General features: G+C 38.0%; 2 protein-coding genes across 10 annotated transcripts in view; one reads left to right on the top strand and one right to left on the bottom strand.

The window, feature by feature from the left end:
* Nucleotides 1–39: 39 nt before the first annotated feature.
* rtkn2 (rhotekin 2) lies at nt 40–10088 on the bottom strand. 2 transcript variants are annotated; one of them, XM_028007890.1, is made up of 13 exons: nt 9890–10088; nt 9473–9574; nt 8285–8484; nt 8054–8100; nt 7852–7905; nt 7639–7756; nt 7164–7364; nt 6681–6775; nt 5603–5709; nt 5374–5505; nt 4751–4919; nt 4055–4162; nt 40–3715 (listed from the first exon to the last, which is right to left on the bottom strand). In XM_028007890.1, exons 1-13 carry the CDS (start codon nt 10022–10024, stop codon nt 2994–2996), a joined length of 2190 nt encoding a protein of 729 aa, XP_027863691.1. In that variant the 5' UTR covers nt 10025–10088; the 3' UTR covers nt 40–2993. The 2 variants fall into 2 exon arrangements, with proteins under 2 accessions (XP_027863691.1, XP_027863690.1); XM_028007889.1 differs by lacking the exon at nt 9473–9574.
* Nucleotides 10089–12280: 2192 nt separating this feature from the next.
* cep170aa (centrosomal protein 170Aa) overlaps nt 12281–23212 on the top strand; it is a 44592-nt gene continuing 33660 nt past the window's right edge. For all 8 annotated transcript variants that reach the window (XM_028007355.1, XM_028007356.1, XM_028007350.1 and 5 more), the window contains exon 1: nt 12281–12413. The gene's annotated coding sequence lies outside the window, so the exon portion shown is untranslated. The remainder of the gene's footprint in view (nt 12414–23212) is intronic.

Here is a 23212-nt window from a genome sequence, read left to right as displayed (position 1 = left end):
TTCCAGAGCTCAGTTAAAAAGAAAAAAAAGGCAGGCTCATTGGAGTGGAATGTAGGTCGTTTTATTGGAGATCAGCAGTAATTTAAAAAAAAAAAACAAACAAGGTTATAGCTTCCAAGACAACAGTGAGAAACAATTGCACTTTCTGAGAAACGATATCTATGATCTAAATATAATTTTGTATCGCATGGAAACTATAAACTGCTAATGTAAGATTGATGTGTCCGTATACCTACTGATACAAAAAGAAGTATAAAAATGACATTTGTAAAGACAAATTTCAGTCAGACAAGAATAAACTAATATTCACTTTTGTTATTGCAGTCATCATAGTTAAAAACTACTTTTTCAATTAGCTGTACTCCTTTACTACAACTATTTTTGATACAAGTAGCATTCCAGCACTCGCGCTGCCCATGCAGCAAATTTTGTAAAAAAATAATGCAGAAATCTATCAGTTTTTCTTTTGTTCCAAAAAGTTTGATTCTGAAGTAAAGACAAATAAAATAAAATGTTTTTCAAGAATGCACAGTACAGAAACCATCAGGTGATTCACAGTAAACATAAGATACATCTGGCAAATTGCTAAATAATGAACCGCATTCCCTTTTGCCTCCTAAAGCTTTAACCTTTCTGTATTATTTAAATGAATTTGCAGGATAACAGGAGAAAGAAAATAGCTTCTATAGCTTTCCCCCCCGTTCTGCCTCATGTTTTCAGGTAGTTTCAGCCATGTTTTGTACTCCGCATGTAATTACGACGTCCATTCTTCAACACAATGCCATTAAGTGGCTGGAATATTTAGGGGCTTGTAGTACTGGGCATGTTCAAAACAAGTGCACAAGGACATTCATTATTCAGGCCACTCAAAAGGCCCATTCATTCAATTATGTTCAGAGCATTTATTGGCTGCTATGTTAAATTATGTTAGACGTAGCCACTAAAAAACAAGGTTACTCTATTAAAGACCTCGAGGGGGGATAGAGAAGTCACATTACTAGCTTACAATTTGCCTTTCCTTAAAGCGAGCTGCAGTGGTCATAAAGTTGTCACAGTAAGTGGAGGACGTCAATAACTCCAAAGGCACAGGCTTGTCCCCCGTCACCCAGATGGATCAACTTAAATTAAGTGCATTTGTGAAACTTTTCATGTTCTAGACCTGAGGGAAAGCTTTCTATTTTAGTTCAACCGAAGCATGCCGTCTCACATGTGGGGTTAGCCACAAGAAAGAACAAAGTAAAGCAGTAGATCCATCAGTGCAGCACCTAAATGGCGGTGAGATTTAGGTGGTAATGTTATGACTCAGGACCTGTACGGTGTGTTGTATTAGTAGATTGATCATTTGATGGTGTTTATATTAATGTTAGAATTCAGGAGTTTAATCAGAAGCAATAATCAGTTTTGTTTGACAATTTTTGCAAAGCTTTAACCCCACTGACAAATATCAGGCAGTTCTAGTTTCACTGTAAGAACTATAATATACTGTAGTTCCTACAGTGGAACTATACAGTAGTCTTATATACTGCTGTATATAATAACGCAACAGGAGTCACTGTCAATTGTAATTTTACAGTTTCTTTTAGAACAAAACAGTCATGAGGTGAATTTTTTTTAACCCTTTGCATGTTAGTGTTTAGAATAAATAGCCTCATTAAATGCAAGCAGCAATCTCTGCATATTCCTTACATAACGGTATTCTTTTCTTATTGCTGAGCATTTTAAAAGACTTTAAAAGACCAACATCTTGCAAATTAGGCAAAGTTGACAGTTTAAAGTAAAAACAAAAAGTGACTTGCGCAACCATCCGACTTTCTAGGAGCACAAATAAACCGTAGACTTGTCACTGAAAATGTAGCTTCATTTTAAATAGCTTCCGACATCTAATCTAGTTCTTCTGACCTCATTTTTAAACACTCCACATGAAACAAAAGTTGCCAAATTTTAGTCGTCTTCTCTGGTAAAAACTTCCTCACAAAAGGGTTTTGATGCTAGCGCCACCTAGTAATGTTCCAACAGTATTCACGCACCGATGGGAAAAAGTTTTAATTCCTGACAGCCACTTCCTGGTTAAACTAAAAAAATCCACCCATAAAAACAAAAAAAATGCATCTTTCCCCTTTATGCATCTTAATCTGTAGATTTGAATTCTTTAACAAATTTCAGATGTATACCTAACATTAATGACTACTTTTTTTTTTTTTTTTACTCCATCAAACATTTTTATAAAGGTTTATCTGTTAATTCTAGTGAATACGGTATATAGTTTCAACGGTACACAGCTAGTTCACCGTTAGTTTATAAAAGATAATCACATCATACGAAATAGTCTTAACTGAGATGCAACAAAAATGTCTGATTTTAATAATGCTACTTGAATCAGATAAAGTGGTTTTATCACAGTTATTTGTGCAAGTGATGAGCTTCAGACACACAATTTAAACAAATACATTTCTACCTGCCAGTTCACAAGCATGAGTCTTCACCTCCTCAGCTTTTCATTTGAACCATTCTTGGTGAAAGTTGATTTTGAAAACAATGTTGAGGTGAACAAGTTTGAATTTGTTGTAGATTTTCTCCAGTCCATCTAAACTCATTTTCACTATTATGTGGTGAAAAGCTGGGCCTTGGTTAGCAGGTAGCAATTTGTGGATCTCTGATAAGAAAACTTATTATATATCCACTCAGAACAGCAGAAATGTGATAATGACAACAGATATTGTGTGGTTTCTTATCAACATGTCAGGATATTTAGTCAAATATTACTGGAGGTGCAGCTATATAATTTAACTCTGCATGTGTAATTTTGGCCCTGTGTGAATTAGAGAAAACGTACAGTAAATTCAAAGTTTTGCACCCAATTCTTCCTCGAAAATCATTTCTGTTTTATTAATTTTAAGTCAAAGAACCGCTCGATACGGCATTCATGCTGATGATGAGGGTGTGTAAAACGTCTGGCTGGAAGTGAAAAGATTTTGGGAAAAACAGGGTTGAGATCACAAAGCTTTGAGATTCATCCTCTCTCTGAGCGACTTCCTCAGTTTGCTGCGTGGTGCGGGAATGGGCCCAGAACCGGGACCAGGACCGGGACCACTGTAGGCTCTGACAAACACATCATCAGCCGCATCCTCAGGCATCTGGACACTGTGGTTCTGGATGTCAAACTGCTGGAGCGAAGGCTGAGGCGGACCCTGCGGCTGCACGTCGAGGACAGCCAGTGGGGCGTTCTTCCGGCTTGGAGCCACCACGCCCCCGGCGTTGTTCCGCTGGAGCTGCTGGATGATGGCGGAGAACTTGACATCCAGCGAAGGCCGGCCTGTTTTGGACCTGACGGCTGGGCGGGAAGCGCACGCGCCGGTGTTCTCCTTCTCCTGGTTCAAAGGAAGAGGACGATGAAGCAGAGAGGGGGGCAGAGGGGGTCTGTCCGGACGGGTGGGGTTAGCGAAGGGCTTCACGTCAGAAGGAGGGGGCGGAGCGCGGCGCTTTTTGTTGCCCAGGGGCGTGGAGCCAGTGCTGGGGCTTGAACAGGGGGTGGAGGTTCTGCTCTGGGACAGAAGACTCTTCTCCACCACCACCGAGTGGGACCCATCGAACAGAGAGGACCAGTTAGGGGCCTCCCTCTCCTCCTCTTGCCCAATCAGAAAGCGGCCATCTGTCTCTTCGATTTTACTGTGGATTATGTCTGTGATGCTCTCAAACTTGTTGGGCGAATTTATACCTGCAGGAAATATTAAGTTAACTAACAACAAAGGAAATTTATAGATGAAACAACACTTTTTCTCTCTCTCTCTCTCTCTCTCTCTCTCTCTCTCCGTGTCTGATGTGCAAACAATATAACTGTCAAAGGATGTAGAAGCACACATTCCACTTTTCTCATTTGCATGTAAAAGGATTTCATTTGCATGCACCATCTTTGGAATGAAAACACATTTTGTGGAGTAATGGCACGTATTATCTTAAATGAAATACTTTTTTTTTCTCCCCCCCTAAAAGCTGCAGCCAAATATCAGCTTCCCACCACCTCACTTCAGCGTCTAATTCAAATTATTGTACTCACTGAGGTCGTTGTAAACAGAGTCGGCCTGCTTGGCGAGGAAAAGCGATGGTTTCCGTGGTGATGCGACCTCAATTTTCATTAGGCGGTCGCAGCAGTGGAGCCACTGGCCTGGCCATAAATAAGGGCAGACATGACGGTTTCTATTCATTCAAGTGTCTGCAGTTTGTTCTTGTCCAGACGATCTAATCATGTTACCAACTTCATTCAGGGTTTCACCAACACAATATTTAACTATTTAACACTTTTTAAGACCAGTAACAGTGACATTTAAGACAGAAATGTGCAAAAGATAGCCGCATATTTTACATAGTAGTAGTGCCAAGCGTTTTAACACAGAATGAACTGCATGATTAGGTAGCAGAAGTGAGCCAGATAAGATGATAAGAACGTTGTACAGCCAACTCGCTTTACCCACTATAGGTGCAAAAATGCTAGCAGCCAGGCAGCAGTAGCCACAACTGCCTCGAGTCACAGAACACAATGCTTATTAGCATTTACCTGACAGAAAAGTCCCACGAGAAAAATAAAACTATGCCAGATTAAATAGTCCCGTCACGACAAAATTAAAGACCTGTCATTGGCGTACTAAAAGCCAACTTCCAATTCTGATGAATTTAAGACTTTTTAAGGCTGCGCAGACACCCTGTTATTTAAATACAAGCCCGTAAGTTTTTCCGCTCACATGAGCACACTCACTCTGGTCGTAGAGGTGTTGGTTCAGGCAGTCGATCCATTCCTCCAGCTCCTCCCTGGTGTCTGCTGTGAACACGACACTCTGAGATCCCTCGGGCGAAGGGTTGATGATGGACAAACTCTTGGATTTGCGATCGCCTGACTGTTTGTCCAGCACACAAATGCGGGTCTCCTGCAGATACGACACATAACTTACAGCAGGCTGAACCCCCCTCCCCCCATTTGACCATATGGTGATCAGAAAGAGGTATGAATACATAAAGAACTTCAAACTCAATACGTTTTCAAAATGTGTTGAAGGTGTTTGCTGCATAATTATTCCACCCTAAAAAGGAGCAGTGCAAACGCATCAACGTCCCCTAGATATAATCTGACATTAATGGCTTTGATAAGTGAAGTATGTGTAAGCTTTTTACTCTGGTGGTAAAAGACAAAGCTGGGATTGCACACCAAGATTAATTCAGGGGGAAAACTGCAAACATGCTAATAGGATCTGAGTAATTAATGTAGGCATTTTACTTGGTTGAGAAATGTTAAGGGAAAAGCTGAAGAGAGAAGAAAAAAAAATTGATTCTTTATCTTCTCTCCTTATATACATATATCTGTTTTATATTCCGCTCTCTCACATTATTGATTGGCACATTAAGAGTGGGCTGCACTTTAGCATCGATTTCTTCAGGGGTGAAGTAACAGGACAAAAAGCCGGCGCTCAGCAGACAGTAGAGATTGCAGCAGCGGTTCACCCCCTGCACACTTTGCTGGAAATCAACAGAGCAACAAAAACAGAGTGATTGCACAATCCAGGCCAGAACTCACTCCTACTACGTGACGTAACAGTGAAAGTCGTCAACGCACCTTCTGACTCAGATAGCCGCTCATGGCGCTCTGCGTCATGCAGGCCGGCTGCGCCACTAAGCGGCAGCACAGGTTGCCGTACAGAGGAAGCCAGGATGACCACTCGGCTGGGAGGATGAAGAAAAAAAAAAAGAAACACAAGAAAATGTTAAAGTTCAGAACTGTTGGTCAAAACTTACAGAATAGAAATAACGACACAAATTAGATCTCATTATAATTACTACAATGTCATATGATCTGTTCCTGTAATGCCGTCTCATTTAATAACAGGAATTCAAACACTTTTTCAGATTTTATGAAGTTACAAACAGAAATTTTACTATACATCATTAAAAGGTCTCAGTTAGCTTCTGGTGTATGTGACTCTTCTTCATGATGCACTTTGCTCGATAGTATTCTCTAACAAACCTCTGAGGAATTTGCAGAACATCTCAATTCATAGTGACATTACTGTATACTACGCTCAGAAAATTGTATTAATCAGGTGACTTTTGGAGGCAACTGTTTGAACTGGATTTATCTAACATTAAAAGTATACAAGGATCCAAAGACATATGGTTTTAAATAAGTTTACTTTTTTACACATCTGAAAAGTGTGGCGTGCGTGCACCATTTTCATTTCGACTACACAAGACAGCATTGGGTCGGTCAGTTTAATAAATTTCCAATACACCTCAATGTCTGCGGCTGTAAAATGACCAAATTTTCAAGTGTTTTAATACTTTTTCAGGCCTTGGCGTGTTTGGTTGCGGAGCCATCACTCTTGAGTGTATCTGCAATATTCGTGTGCCTTGAAATTCCCCCTTGGGGGTAAATAAAGTTAGCTGAACTTAACTGACTTGAATTGAAGCAAGATAAAGAAAAATCCTAAGCACTAACTTAACAACTCAAAAGGAAAGAAAAGAAAAAACCTCAACTACATGTTCTTACTTGTACATTAAGCTTTCAGTTCTGCTAGTGTTACTAAAATGATGAATGAATAATCTATCATTACCGTGACATTTATTCAATTTATGAGCGGGAGACAGTAAACTCTTCATAGGCCATAAATAACAAAGTGTGTGTCTTTGCTTCTTACCGCCTTGGTAGACAATGAGGGAGTGAGACTGAAAGCTGCTATCAGCATCAGGCAGACCGAGTGTTGTGCAGGCCAGCAGGCTGTATTTGGCTCCCCTGGTTGAGGACAGGCACAAATATAGAGCACTCTTCAAACGTGCTGACCGTTTCTTTTAAAAGAAAAACACTTTATCCTACCAGTCAAGTTCTATAAACAAATTTTAGTAAACTTTTCACCCTCAGATCAACACAAGATTAATGTAGGAACATTCAAGGGCAAACATTTGATCCCATTTATTGCCATAAAACAGTCTATGGATATCTGAAGGTTAAATATAGACTACCACACCTATTTATTTAAGACTTATTTGGATATTTGGAGTGATCTGTTGAAAAATCCCATACAAGGCATTCAGATTTGTACAGAGATGCAGAGTCAAAACAGCCAATATATATAAATATATATATATATCTGCAGGATTTGTTAGATAATACAAACACATACAAAGGTATTGGGTTGTCCAGCAGGAAGGTGTCAGGATCTGGAGTGTCCAGCAGGGAGCAGAGCTTCTTTCCAGAGCTCCTTCCAAAGGAGTTACGCAGCTTCTTTGCAAGTTTCTTTGGTGTGTTTGGTAAAGTGAGCTCTTCCTCCATGGAACAGCTCCACAGCTCCACCTTCAGTTCAAACTGGGGAACTACATCTTTGCTACAAAGAAAGAATCTCAGTCAAATTAAAATATATAAAGTATGTAGATGCACACAACAAACACTGAAAAATGATTAAAAATAGTGTGGTTAGCAATGCCGTCAAATGATATGTCAGTGAATATTTAAAAAAAAATTGTATCTGGAAAGAAAAAAAAAATATTGTGTAATATTTTGAAATTCAGTTTCCATAAACATTGTTTAAAACAAAATCAAATAAGTGTTTGTTTTCGGAGTGTATGAATGGGAAAATGAAATATGCAAAACATATTTACAAGACAGTGAGTCCCTCAAAGCAGATGTCAGTGACAGATCTGTCCGCCACGACCATTTCAGTGTCAAACACCTCAGAGCCAATCTGCATCAGGCAGAACACCGCCACCCGACGGGAGCCTACCGAACACAGAGGAGGTGCAGCATGTGTTAGTACAGAAAGTATCTAAGAACAGACAAAATGAAAAGATATTAAACGCAGTGGGTGAACATACTTCCTCTATTACTAAAATGGTCTGAATCCCTCCAAATCAAAGGAAAACGCAGGCCTACATAAAGGAAAAAGGGACAAAAGTGGAAGTTTACTATGAAGAGCTCTCAGCGAACATGAAAATGTAAAACAAACGGTAAAAATTGAAGATCCGGCTGGACAAATATTCTTTTACGCCACAAATGTTTACAAAAAAATAGTCTTACCAGTAACTGCAACCGTCCCAGGACATGGTGAACGACCCTCTGCGAGTCTGTGAAGCAGAGGCAGCACGTAAATCAACACCTTCTTTTCTAAAAACGTCACATCTATTTTTGGCGTTAATCATCTTCCTCAAAGTTAAGATCTGTATTTCCTAATAATCCGCATCGGGAGCGTACAACTTATGTTCTTACACATCTCTTACGTGATGGCGTAGCTTTCGCCAAACTCTTTACCTTCTTTCTGCTCCCACCCTGTCCCGCTCCCCTTCTTCCCGCTGCAGCTGGGCGAGGTAGGCCTTGATCCTGGCGTTGCAGGTCAGCAGGTTCTTGGAAGCGTTGAGGACTTGCTCCCTTTTACTGCAAGCCAGCAGCAGCTTGTACGCCCCCTCGCGCATTCTCGTCTCAAACTGAACCTTCTCTTCTATGTTTGTACTCTTAATGGACAGAATGAATTACATTTAAGAGATGCACAATGAGGTTGTAACACACGTGGACACGGTGGCTAACGATGAATTAAAGTTGACGACGAATGACTCAGGTTTTGTTAAAGACTTTAACAACCCACATACACTAAAGGTCATATGTCATGTTAATCTTTTTGTAGGAAAAAAAGAGCTCTCGAAGTTTGACAAGAAATGACATCAACAGAATAATACAAGCTTTATTTATGGCTTTGCTTGTCTCTCAGCTACAATTATTAGACTGTTAAAACAATAAAAATCTTATAATGTTAGACTTTTTTGAGAAATCTGAAGAAATAATCTTTTTTTAGCCAATTTTAAATAAAGCTACCCATTTCCCCCCCCCCCAATCCTTTTATTTAGGGATGCACGATATTTCGGCATCAATATCAGAATCAGTTAACGTTAATCACTTTTTGACCGATATTGACAACTGATGTTTATTTACATCTTTGAAGCAATTCCCCTGAAAGAAGCAATAATATTAGCAAAAACATAAATGTAAGAGAATGTAAATTAAGACAACATAAAATCTGGACCTACAAAAGACTTCATCTAATAAAAAATGGATTTGATATTGGTTATCTGGCATCAAGCAACTCTTCAGTGCTTCCAAAAATAAAAATAAAAAGTAGCACTCAAAGCAAACATCTCTCAATTAAGAGCAACTCAATCTACAGTACAACTGGCGCATGTAGGAAGAATTAGGTGGTTTCTAAAGATGAGCATCTTTAGAAATGGGATTAGTAGAGATAGTGATGAAATATTAGGTCTACCAACAATGGAGTACTGGTGATCTCTGAGAAAAACTCTAGAGGACTCTTGTTAAAATTGAAAACTTATATTTTGTTTTAGTTTGATGACAGGGTGCTTATTGATTATGATTAAGATATAAACACTCAGCTATTGTTTTCATGAACCCAGAAATCATCATTCTCCATGAAGGAAGTGAAATTTGCACCTGTAGCTTCTTGGAAATCTGTCGTATGCGCAGCAAATTAACGTCCTCTATTATGTGCAGGGTGTCTTTCAGAAGACCTGGGCGTCGTTTCATGCATTTAGGCTAAAATCAGACCAGTTCGAACTGTATTACAGAGAAATGAAGGCAAAATAGACATAACGCAGAGCACTTGTGGAAGCCAATGCTTCCTTCAAGAACAAAGTTCGAGAAATAAAGAACAATATTGTTTAAAGTTGAACATTTTTGATGAAAGGGGGAATGTTATTAGAATAGTGCAATGAAACCCGCATATGTCGGCTCCATTGTGCTGGCATTATTGGACTTTGCACCCCCTCCGGGCATCGAGTCACTTGTTAATATAATTCACACCCTGACGACATACATCAGAAAGCCGTGTCTCTGTCTCTTCAAACTTACCTCTTTTTGTAGGAAGAAAGAGCTTTCACGCATTTTCTTTCGCTTAATCTCCATGGCCATGGCAGAACCAGCAGATAACACCGATTTGGAGCTGCCGTGTCGTCTGGACGTTTGAATATCCCGCTTGTCCTCCATGTTTTCTGTCTATTCGCTACTCAAAACACGAAACTACGCATTCCTGCTCAGATTCCTAACGCCCCTTTCCAACGGACCTGGGTTGGCTCGATTTATCCTACCTAATCTACCGGACTAAACACAACAAAAAGTCGGGGTGTGAAATTGTGAAAGGTTAATCTCTGAGATTAATCTAAAGAATTTAAAATACTTAGTAAAAGGAATTACAGATAATAATTTGAACACTGTTTCAGGTTTAAAATAAAACTCAAATTAAAAACATGTCAATTTTTTCCTACGGCTCGTCCCCATGTAGAAACTTAACACGCTTACGTTGACAAGGAAGAAACGTCATTACGTCAGAGCATCTGACAAAAACAACAGGATTTAGAATTTTTTTTAAAACGATATTATCATTTCGGAAATTCCATGTTCATAAAATGAAATGGCAAAGTAAGAAACGAAACTCCACGCCCTAGTTTTCTTTGTTACTGTATTAAGAAAGTGACGGAAATTCAAACTTAAAAAAAAAAGAAAAAGACAACATTGTGGAATTGTAGAAATATTTTTATGTTACTGTAGGTTTTGTTATCTACTGGTTTGCTTTGATTTCATTTTATTTACATGTTTTTAAAAGAGAGAAAAAATGGAAAAACAAAAACTTTTGTATTCCTGTTCAGGCACCCAGTTCTGCAGCCAATTATTATTATTATTATTATTATTATTATTATTATTATTATTATTATTATTATTATATGTTTTTATTTTGCCATTGATTTTAGGTACGTTTTACTGAAATGTGAAACAGACATCAAACTAAATTTACATTCCTGCCTGTTCTTTCAGACGAAAACTAATAAACCGTAATATTTCAAATTGTATTTTACAATTTACGTGTTAATTTCTTTTTTTTTTTTACTGAATTTATATTATATGCGTGGTTCATCTGTGTAATGTTTGAAAAAAAAAACAAACAACAAAATACATTTTAAAATTTGTTTAAAAGTTGCCACAGTTTATTTGTCTATTAACACAAATCAATAATAAACTCCCATTTTCTTACGGATACGATGATATTTCTTTGTCTTGCAGCCTGCTCTTGTAGCAATCCTTTTATTTGCAGCAGGGTTCCTCTGCGTACCTATTAGATTGAACAGATTGTGTGGCATGATCAAGAATATTGGACAGATACTGCCAGCTGTGCAGCCAAGGTGGTGCTGCAGTAACAAAAGGCCGCTGAAAGTGAGCAGAGCGGCCAGGAAACCCGCCCACCCGGTTCTGGCGGACATTGCTTCTGGTTGAGTTGGAAGCATCCACGGTGTAGACGCAGGCGCTGCTGCTGCTGCTGAGGATGAACTGGATCAAAAGCTGAGCATCGACAAATGCACAACAGGAAATGGCGACAGTGGATTTCAAAATAAAAGAAGGATTAGTCTTGATAAATTGAGGGACGCTCTCATATTGTAATCCTCCGTGTCAGCCTGTACAAACAGCGATGTCAGCTGCATTACCATCTGTCCGGTAAATTCTGCACGACTCATTAGTCATAATCCTTGTTTTACTTAATTCTTAACACTAGGAGCTCAATTTTATATTCCTAAAATATAATATATACATTATATGTATAGTAGTTTAGGTTGAATCACTTTATTGATACGGTACATTCTGCGTGGCTTATCAAAGCCAAAAATGTATTTGAAGTGCAAAACAATGTAAAAACTTAGGATTAAAAGAGATTTCAGATAAGATACATGTACCTACCGATTTCATTGGAATGATGAAATGACAAATTAAATGTTAAAAATCCTTAATCAACTTTTTTGATGCTTGTTTGCATGTTTATTTGATGAAGATGGAATCCCCTCCCATCATCTTTTTATGGACAGTGTAAGGAGCATAGTGCTGGATAAATCAGACTGAAGTTGGTATCTTGCTTACAGCGTTTAATTTAAGGATTACTCTTTCTTCAAGAATCTGGACTGCGTCTAGCTATCTCTGCCTCAAAATATAAAATACTTACACAAATTAAACCCAAAGTAGATTATTATACACGAAACATATTCTTTAAAATTCAGTTGAGCTGAATTTTAAAGTTTTTTTTCTATTTGTGAAAAGAATAAAATTGTATTTTCTCATTTTTGGGTGCAATGGCAAAACCAGATTTTAAAAACAGGTAAAAGAAAGAGGGCCATTGTGCACAGGAATAATTCTCTGCGTTTTATTTCCTTTTAGGTCTTATTTTGAAAGCAAGGACCGGAAACAGTATTTAGTTTCTCCTGCATTTTGATGCGCCCGCCGTTATTTTCAGGGGAGTAGCTTATTGCTGAGCAACGGAGGAAGAGAAGGCCAGCGCGCTCAGGGCTGGGCTCTATACACACCTTCAACAGCGACTCGCAGCTGAAAGAAAAGGGTAAGTGAAGCGTTGACTTGACTTTTACTCAGAAAACAGTACAATAAGCAGCTTTAAAATGGCTTTTAGCTTTAAAGTTTACCGTCACTCACGTGGAGTTTACGACCGAGAGAAAAAAAAAGGGAGAAAGAGTCGATTTTCAGCTTTTCTTCTGCACATCTCCGGTTTTCAGAGGATTCTCGGTGTCAATTGAAAATTCCCGGAGTTGACACGCCGTAAACTTACTTACTTTAAAGCTTTATGGAAATGGGTGCTCGAATATAATTAGGAAGCTTGAGAAATATCTTTTAAACATGCTGCTGGTCTGACTCCCCGTCGGCTAACTGGCTGGATGGCTCCCTGATCCACCTTTGTTAAGCGACCCAGTCTCCCCTTCTTAAAAAAAACACATTTATTTTCGGTCGTTTCTTTTATTCTGATGAATATTATAATCTTCAACCACTGTTTTCCCGAGTCGCATCCTTCAGAAGGCGCTGGGAGGGTCGCCGAGACAAGATGCACATCAATGAAGGTCGTTCACACTGAATCGCTTTGTTTATGTTTTTGGAACCAGATAGCTGTTTTCGAGTCTGTATGCTTTCAATGTGCATTACGAGGGGAAATCTTATTAGTTCGTTCAATATGAACGAACTAAATCGCAGAATGTGTCCCGATGTCGGACCCCCTCCTCCTCCTCTAATTTAGTGGCTTTGTTTTCGTGGGGCAGATGTTAATGGCCTACATACATCCCTCTCTTTGTGTTCAGTTAGTTGTTTTGTTGTTGTTGTTTTTTTGCAGCCATCATCACATCTCCAAAAATAAATAAAAACAAACTACTCTGGTAATTAATTAATTATAATGATTGATTATTCAACTGTATTGCGGTCCTTTTTGCTTCTTAGTTAGTTTTTTTCACATTGTTGTGAATTTAATGCAAATAATAAAACGTGTGTAGAAAAAACAAAATCAGTTAAATGCCAGTCATTAAAGTTAGCTGTTTGCATATTGTGTTCAGAGCTGTATTCATATCAGAGAGTTTGAATACTCCTCACCCCTCTGCTTCAAGAGTTCAGTTGTTTTGGTTGTGAGCCATTGGAGGTGCAGATTCTCCAGCAGGATAAAAATATCACTGTTTCAGGATATAAAACTAGAATTCAAACAAAAATCTGTAACATGATCTAAAAGCAATTGCTTAAAAAAAGAAAACCAATCCTTTTCATAGAGCTGCTAAACTACTACAACATATTAATTGAGTGGCATATTTTAGGTAGATATGCGAAATGCAGTGATATTGGTGAATGTCATGATGACAATGTGATTCACAGTAATTAAATAAGAAATGTAATTCCTCTTAGACTTTGTAGAAAAGATAGGACCTGGATAGTGTGTAGTCTACCCAGCTAGTGAAAAAAAAAATTTGTATTCATTACTTCCATTTCCAGAACAAAGTTTTCTTTTTTTGGAAAAAGTTAAGTCTTAGCATTTTCAAACTTTGTGGATATTTATTTAATCTCTTTACATTTTAAAATCTTACAAGTCGCATTAAACAGCAAATGTCACCAAATATCTCAGACATAGGTAGTCTGAAGAATGGTACTTAAATTTACATTTTTTGCTGTCCCAGCTGTTTTTTAGTGATTTAGCACTTATTTATTATTATGTTTTAATTTAGGTGAAATATGAACTAACATAAAAAAGATAAAAATGTCTAGAACTTCCTGTTTTGCTTTGTTTTAGAACCAACATCAAATTTACCTGATATGCACAGTGGAAAGAGTAGAAACTAACATTCACAGTGTTTGTCTTGGTGTTGGGTACAACCAATCAGCAGCAAGGAAATTAATTCCTCTCCTGGATTGGTTGCTTTGCAAACGCCAGCCAGTGTCAAATATGACCATTACAGAGCTACCCTATGTATATCATTCTCACATGAGGCATTTTATTTGAATATTTTACACATGCTAAAAAGATTGCACGAATAGACTGGTTTCTCCACAAGTAAGTTTATAGTTGTAGGGAACTTGCTCAAATTTATAAGTTAAATATAGTTTTTAAAGCCATTAAATGTTGTTATTTTGTGGTAGTTCATGCATGTGTTTAAAAAAACTCTTAAAAAGGTGTAAAAGATTTAAAAATAATTTACTGAAACTTGTAGGAACCCTGATCCAGTGAGATCTCTTGTCACTCTGTCTTACGTTTCTACAAAAGAAGTTTGAACTATAAGCATGGTACGACAGAAAATTTTAATTGTTTTGAAACTACAACTTTTCAAAAACATTCCTGGTGCATACGCTACCATGCAGGCTGCTTCAGCTGCTCTCTCCTTTCAATATTCTCTTTTGCTCTGCCTTTTCCCTCCTCCTGAGAACCGTCTGTGTAAATGTGGCTGCTGGCTGGCCGGTTTGCTCCGAAGGCCTCCGCATTTCAAAGGAAAACTGTGTCAGTGTCACAGGACTGTAGCTGCGGTCTCATAGAGGAAGCAGCTAGACCTCAGCCTATGTGGCCATTACCCGGTTACTGAATCCCAGCTAACATACAGAACAAATGTCAATTATTTTCCCTCTGTAAAGCTTCACGTCTCTCGCTTATTTTCCCTGAAAACTGGAAATCTCATGATGACGATGACGATGTGCAGCATAAGATTGTTGAACAAATGTGTCTTTTTACTTGTCATAACTTGCTTAGATCTGTTGACCACAGAGCTGAGTTTTCATGTACAGTGCATCTCTTCTCCGGAGTTTTAGTAGGACGTCTTTGGGGACTGTCGTCCGGCCTGCCCATGGCTATTGTGTATAGTAGGAAGTTTAGGAAGTGAATTCATTTTGCTTCAGTGGCAAGGGAAGCGTTACTTGTGACTGAAAACAACTTAGCTTGGAACTTAATATGTGACTCTGTTCCATTTGTTTCAAGGCGTTTTTTAAACACGTTCTAGCAGAGTCCTTGGCTAAAAATATCAGTAAATCTCATTTCTGTAATCTGCCAGAGTGGAAACATTAATAAGGTTATGGGAGTCAGGTAGCCTGTTGGTGCTGCTGGATGTGTGCAGACACACTCAAGAGAATAAAGACTGGTCAGTAGACAAGCCTTAAGTTATAAAGTAGTAACGAATAAATAAGAAAACAAGAAGAGAGTTTAAAGTTCTTCATATACATGATGACCAGTTTCTCCCTTGTTATTGAACGTCTGGGGTGTGTCAGAGTTTTCTTTTTCGAGATTTAATTATTTAGAAATGGAGAGGGAAAAAAAAAGAATAAAAGCGAACTACTCTTCACATCTGTTTCAGGGTGTAACAGTCTCTACTCCCCTCTGAGTTCCCTTTATTATCTGCTGTGCTTTCCACAGCAGATATCGATCTTCATTTCTGCAGATTCTATTCCCATCTTCCTCTCTGCCAACCCCTGATTGTCTTGTTATGCTAACATTTCTGTTTTATTTTATTTTTTTTTCTTCTCCTTCCTCCTAAGTGGCAGTGTGGATTTCAGTATGAGAGAGTTTACTATTTTTATCCGGTGCCAAGGCTATTGCTCTGGGTGATAAAAATGTAGGAGCCATAATCAACTTTTGGCTGAGGCAGTCAAAGACTAATGTTTCTGTAAAAACGCCACGGGTCAGTCATTATCAACTCAGCAGGAGCACTGCAGAGCCACAAGAGCACCCAGCACAGCAAATCATCTAATGTAGCGTCACAATCCTATTCATAGTATGTTTAAATTTGATTTTATATACAATACAAATGTAATGCAAACCAACAGTTTATTAACAATGAGTTAAGAAAGAGCCTTCTGAATGCACATCAAAGTTTGTTTTTTTACCACACACATTGGGAACGCTCATAAGGATGTGTGTAAAAATGTTATTTAATCCACCACTTGTTGTAGCCATATTTGCTGACATTCTCCAGCAGTTTCCACCCTCCGCACTATGTGGTGTCAAGATAAAAATCCACCTATATCTGTTACTGTTCCACTTGGTTTCAAAATTGTAACTATTTCTCTTATTGTAGATTAACTTGTAGTTATTTCCTCTCTTATGATGATCAATGCACATCTGCTTCACTTGAATTACACAAAAGCGGAACCAGATTCCCTGTTTGTGTGCATAAACTTCACAAATACAGCAGAGTCTGATGTTCAATTTTTAATCTTGAAGCATTTCATGTCATATTTATAAAGTATAGGATACAGGATATAGGATAATAGTTAAATATGACACTTTAATCATTTACAAAAATGAAAGTTAAAAAACTGCTGGAGTTAAATGTTTTGGGGGTCATGTGTTCAGGCTCTCTAACAGCAAATTCTTGGACAAGTTTGGTGAGTAGCAATCTTACCGAAGTTATTTTCTGACCTAGAAAGATTGAAACATCTACCTCTGCTGGACTTTAATGACTTGTTCTCTTGTCTTGCCCATGTTGAAGAAGAGTGGTTTAGAGAAATTGGCGTTTGTGTCATGTCCTATTTACATATATTTTAATCTAACAAAGACATCATGGATAACTAATTAACCAATACTGTAAGCTGCTGAAAAAACAAAATATGAAGAAAAACAATGTTTTGATTACCTATAATGTTAGCAGTGTTACTAATTGTGGCACTGGTATTAAAAAAAGAAACTGGATTTGTCTACATGTTTTGTGTGAAAATGGGCAGCCACAACAAAGAGATTTATTCAGGGGTTAAAAATAACCACTGCTTATCACTTTAGTAATTTGAAGGTGTTGTTTTATCCCAAATATTCTTTATACTTTGTGTGGTTTTAGGAAAGAAATCGTGTCCTTCAGTATGTTTTTCTGAGAATCATTAAGCACACACCCTTCAGAGAAAGAATCACATGAAGAGAAAAAGACTTTGCTGCAGGACATGTGCCTCATTATTCTCATGGAATATTAATAACATAGTTTTTATGAGCACTTCATCATCACAAGCGCCTGTTTATACGGGTGGCTGTTCCACTAAAAATGTTTAGAAGAAAAGTACTTTTTGTTTTTACTTTCATTTTGCCTGAATGTGTATTACATTTTGGATCATATTCCTGTAGCGATCCTCAGGATCCATGAACTGTAAACTGGCGTATGTTGGTCTGCAGGGCAGTTTGAACACATGGATCTAGGAGCATGTGGCGGGTTTATGTCTTAAGGCAGTGGGAGAGTCAGAAGGGGGTTGCTGGATTGTGTTTGGTATAACAATGGAGCAGGCAGGACTGATGCTGGCTAAATGGAGGTGTTTGCTGATTTGTTTTCACTTGCCAACTGTTCATGTAATACCGCTTTTCTGCACCATATGCTCTGTTTTGCTGCATTAGACTTTTTTTTCTTTTTTTTACTAACATGCTGGATTTAATAGCCACGCTAACACACATAAAGCTATATATACCCTTGTGTAGCCAAGGGTTAAGAGACTCCTGGTTTTATCCTGACAGCATAATGATTTATTAGCTCTCTCCGTAGTAGTTCAGTCCAGTCGCAGGAGATAAATGTTGCTGCATAGTTGTGGTGTGGCTGCAGAAATAAGGATGAATTCTGAATTAAAGGTTCTGTAGAATCAATAATTATCTTCATACTCTTGGTTTTGTTTTGAAGTGTTATGTTTTAGTGGTGACATTTGACCTCCATCCAGATTTAGAAAATCATATCACTTGCAACATGAGCGACTTCAACTGAGTAGGAAGGTGGTCTCTTCCTCATCTGACAGCCTCTTATTATTTGTTGTTATAGTTTCACACCAGTGACGTGCGGTGAGGTTCATAGCTGGTGAGGCACTGACTTAATCATAATCAGATTTACAAATATAGACCCCCTGCATGTTATTGTTTACATAAGGAAATTTCGCGCATGCGGACAACGATAGAGGGCAAAAGACTATTCTTCTACATGTGATGCATAGCCGCGCTGCCGCCGTAGAATAATTCAGTTAACTCAATCAAACTTGGACATGTAGATATTATTAATTTCGTGCTGTGCTCCTCATCAAAGGGATAAACCGTTAAAGTACAACTAAAAACCACCTCTTTCTCGCTCTCTTTATCAGCGCAGCAACTGTATGGCTAGTTCGCTGTTACTGTCTCGTACTCTGCAGTTGTGGAGTCATAATGTCTGGGATCATGAGGTGGTAAATAACACCTATTGCCTTCTTTGTTATCACTTTAAGAAAGACCTTCGTAACTTGCAGATTCAGAGTTTCTTAACACTTTTTTTACATATGTTAAAGGGGGAGTATTGTGTAAAATCGACTCTTTTGAGTTTTACATTATGTTATGTTATTCCCTCATCAAAAATACACCTGGAGTTTTGCTTTGATTCTTTCATGCATGTTTGAGAAATCCTTTAATCTTCCATAGCTTCCACCTCACAAAGCACCTCTCCTTCCTGACTCCCAACTCATTTCCTTCAGACTAGCCCGCAGCAATTAGCAAACATCTGGTGTAACTGCACATCTGCTGAGCTCATTATATGAGCTACTTCTCAGTGCGGCGCTGGTAAAGACATTGTTAAAGGGTTAATAGAGGAGCGATGTTGTGAGAACTTCCTGAAAGTGGAGTATCAGAAAGAGCAAGAAAGAATCACTTTATTGTCATGTATATTATAAGTCTGCATTTCCTGTTGCCTCTGTGAAATTGTTTTTTTAACCAGCAACATAAAAAACTTAATAGGTGAATAAAATATTACTTCATAAGACATAGATGCATCAATACTGGGAATAGCCAGCACACTGAATTGAAAAAAATGTAGCCTGGTAAGTACCTGGTTCAGATCATTGAAAAGCTCTGGCCAGTATTTCTTTGTCTCATTCAAAGAGGAACAATAGGTGCTGTACACTTTCATGTCTGTAAATCTGTAGAAGAGCCGTGGGGGACTGGAGAAGCCTTTGTCTGTCTGTCTCCCTGCCCAGAGTTCACTGTCTTACTGTAAATCTGTTCTCTTGATTGTACTTTGAAACCCTCTGGGTGTGTAGATGTTCTTGTAAGGTCACAGGATTGGTCCCTTGCCTATTACTTATCGATTTCATTTTGAAAATGCTTGTCTGACTGGCCTAACATCAGTGACGCTGAGGGAAAAGGGCAGACTGAGGGGGAGCTTTTTCACTTTTCAGTAGTGAAGCACCAATCATTTGGCTGAAATCTGCCAATTTCCCCACAGGGGGTACGTTAAGCACACAAAAAAAGAATCAGTTTTTTCCTGTTCACGAACTGCATCATAACCAGAAACTTTCACTATTATTAGCTCATAAACTCATCAACAAACATATTTTGTTGATGCTTTTGAGCTTAGTAGATATCAGATCAAATTAAGGACATACTCTTTAAAGCAGTGGTCCCCAAACTACGGCCCGCGGGCCAGATGCGGCCCGCCTCCACATTTGGTCCGGCCCCCTGAACAATACCAGAGTATTTTCATATATGTGCATTTTTATTTGATAAGTTGGACTTTTGCAATAAAATGTTCCTTAGTAATGAACTTTACTTATTATTAACTATTAGTTAGTAACTATTTTATACATGCATATAATTGACCCTAACCCTTTTTTTTATGTGGAGAACCCAGTGTTATTTGGTTATTATTTATTTCATAAATAGTGTTATTTCCTGACTTTTGTTCTCTGAAGAATCCAGAAAAGGTTATTTGATTGTGCTTTCTGAAAAACAATACATTTTTATGTTTAGCACTCTTACAATCGTCACACTTTTTCTGTTACAAACTGACCCCGGTCCCCCATCAGAGAAGGGACAAGTTATGTGGCCCTCACAGGAGAAAGTTTGGGGACCCCTGCTTTAAAGTATCAACATAAATAAGCTAATAAGGATTGTCTACTGTGACTGAATTGAAATTAAATTGAATTGAATAGTAATAACTTTATGTGGTCACCTCAATCAAAGCACCTGCAACACACCAACAAAATGGACACAAAGTATGTCTTATAGTCCTTTAGGACAAGATGTGAATTGGCAGGTCTGATCTCAATGAAAGACAGAAGTTGGTATCGGTCAGCAAAATGACTTCCACACATTCTTGAAAAGTCTGGAAAACTATTGAATTTGATTTAGTCATTTTATATTCTGGATAAATATAGAAATGACATTTAGGATATGGAAACATTTTACATTTTTCCATATCCACCCCCTCATTTCATTATTTAAAGCTTAAATTGCTTAGCCTTAGACGTCCAAATCGTTTGTTTCTTTAGTAAATGAAGCCAATTCAGATGGGCAATTTGTAAAAAAAGTTCTCTTTTTTTAATCAAAAATTTAAATGCATTGTCTTTTTAAGCGGGAAATATTAAGTACAAAGTATTTTCTTGTTGTTGTTCTGTCAACAAATATCTAATATATAGAGATGTACTTTTCAAGAAACCAAGTTTATTTTACCATTAAATGTTCCCAGTGTCCAGAAGCTTTGTGTTGACCACAACATTTTCTACTTCAGTAGGTACAGTAACGACTGCAGTAGTAAAAACAGAAATAATTTCCTTTTGGCATGTATAGTTAGTTCCATTTGAAGAGCCCATTAGACACAAAAATATAATTAATTTAAACAAAAGTATTTTCAGTTTGATTCCCACAAAGGTCTGTTTTTTGAGCTTGGTAGATATGTGACAGATTACAGTAATTATCCCCGCGAATACCTATTTTAAATTTTGAATTTATCAAGTGGGCTTATTGTCATTACAGTGAGATGTTTCCATGCAGACAACCAGTCCCACCCTGACTGAGGCTAAGCATGGCTCTCATCATAAGACCAAGTTGAAATGAGTGTGACGAGAGAATGAGCCATGATCCGTCCACTGTCTTTCTCTCTCTCTGCGCTCTGCTAAGCATCTGTGTGTCCGTTCGTCCTGGTCTGTGATGTGACTCTCGTTTGAGTCTTGCTGCGGCAACTGGACGGTTAATAGGAAACAGCAGATGAGTGCCTGTGACCGTTACCCAGCTGTTGCATCATGGTAGGATCCCAACGCCCGCCAGATGCTACGTGGAAAGCGGCAGCCCTGTGTTGCAGTTGATGACTGTAAATATGGACATCACTTCCTGTTTCCCAGTTAGTGGTTGTGATTGGCTGCTTTAGAATGGAGGGAAGAGATTCAAAAAGTTAAAAAAAAACAACAAAAGAACAGATGGGTGTTTATATAACTTGACACTAAACACCGGAAATACAGCTGGAAGTGTGATCAGTCAGGGTTGATAAAGGATTATTCCCCTCTGCTTGATAACCCCTCCTTCTCTTCTCACCCTCTTACTTAATAAGTGGCCAAGATTCTTATGCCCTCTTATATTTTAAATTATATTTCTACTCGACATCCAATTTAGTTATAAAAGCACAATCTTTCTGTAGTTGTTGCCTTTTTTAAAATAAATGTTTAGCTGTATTTAAGAACAGTTTCTGGTCGCAGGCAGTGGATCAAAAGATGAGTGTCCTCAACTAGAAGTGTTTTACATTCTTCCTGTCTCTCTGCTGCTATCTCTTCAGCACAAAGAATTCAGTCATCTTGGAATAATCCTGCTCTTTCATTCCTCATTGAGTGTGTGGGGAGATAGTATTAGTGCAGTTCTGGGGGCTGGTAAATTCCTCTCAATAACATGAAGTCACTGTTTCTGTTTATTATCACCAGCAAGAATCCTGCTGAAGCAGCGTGATGAGTTGCATGTTTTTCGCTTCTTCTTTTTCTGCACTTGGAGCCCTTCACATCTATTGATGCTCATGATAAAGATGCTTAGCAGCATAATCTCACACAGAAAAATATACTTTTTTTCATTTAAATATATGTCAGTCTAGTACAAAGTTAAGAAATAGTTTCTTTCAGAATCATATTTGACAACCCTAATAATTCAACTGAAACTTTTTACATTTATGTTTCATTTATATTTTTTGGATTGGTGAAACATAATAATTTATAATAATTAGACCCCATCTATATTCCAATCAGTCTGGGAGGAATGCTAAGAAAAAGCAAGTTTGTAAAAAGCTACTCTGACTTTAACTGGGACCAGACGCTTTGGTCAGATGAGATGCTGATTTCAGTTTTTCAGGTACGTTTAGTGTAAAGCAAAAAAAAGACTGTGGAAGATGTGATGCTGATGTGGGTTTTTCCTCAACCAAATGTGCTTGGAACCTTGTTGATTCTTGAATTTATGTCATCACAAATCTTGACATCTTAGTAAATTGTAAATAAAGTTTGGTGGCCCCCAACCAACAACCAATGGTAGCACAATAAGAAATCAAAGTATAGGGCCATACCCACACAAAGGTGGGGTTAATAAAACAATTAAGAGGAATTAAAAAACCAATTTAGCGTTGTGGTTTTGTACATAGTTCAGTGCAATACTGCCACAGTAATAAAGATGAATTTATTTTAAGGCATTTTAAACATCTTTTTTGTGGCGAGTATTGCATTTTTTATTTTCAGTTGTCTTAATATACTGATTTGGGGTCAACGTTTAGTTTTGCATCACAATTTAAGCAATTGTAGAATTAAAGCAAAGCAACATTAATATGTTATTCACAGAGGCCCAATGGCATTTTTGTCATTTTAAAACATTTCTTCTGTATAAATTAAAATATTGCCCAGGGAAAAACTAATAACTAATAATTTTCCATTTTACTTTGTATTCATGTTTTAGGGATTAGTTGTTTTAAAATGAGCTACACTTTAAGAACAGAAAGAGGCATTTTTAAAGTAGATTTCCCCATAGCTGTGTTCCCTTCATCACACCAACCTCTGCCTTTCGCCAAGTGTGCCACATCTTTCATGTGTGATAGTCAGAGGTTGTTTGAATGGCACCAGAAGGCTGGCATGCACCATATTGCAGCTCCTCCGCCGCAGACTGTTAAC

The sequence above is a fragment of the Xiphophorus couchianus genome, chromosome 22 (assembly GCF_001444195.1).
Source record: "Xiphophorus couchianus chromosome 22, X_couchianus-1.0, whole genome shotgun sequence".
Taxonomy (NCBI): domain Eukaryota; kingdom Metazoa; phylum Chordata; class Actinopteri; order Cyprinodontiformes; family Poeciliidae; genus Xiphophorus; species Xiphophorus couchianus.
The sequence above is the reverse complement of the archived record's forward strand: the minus strand, read 5'-3'. Positions and strand labels throughout refer to the sequence as shown.

Excerpts from the sequence above, each read along its gene's own strand:
- rtkn2 (XM_028007890.1), bottom strand. The coding sequence starts at position 10,024 with ATGGAGGACAAGCGGGATATTCAAACGTCCAGACGACACGGCAGCTCC. Across the intron at positions 9,575-9,889 it reads CTTTCTTCCTACAAAAAGAG|CCTAAATGCATGAAACGACG; the intron begins GTAAGTTTGAAG and ends GTCTGATTTTAG. Across the intron at positions 8,101-8,284 it reads AGGGTGGGAGCAGAAAGAAG|ACTCGCAGAGGGTCGTTCAC; the intron begins GTAAAGAGTTTG and ends TCTGCTTCACAG.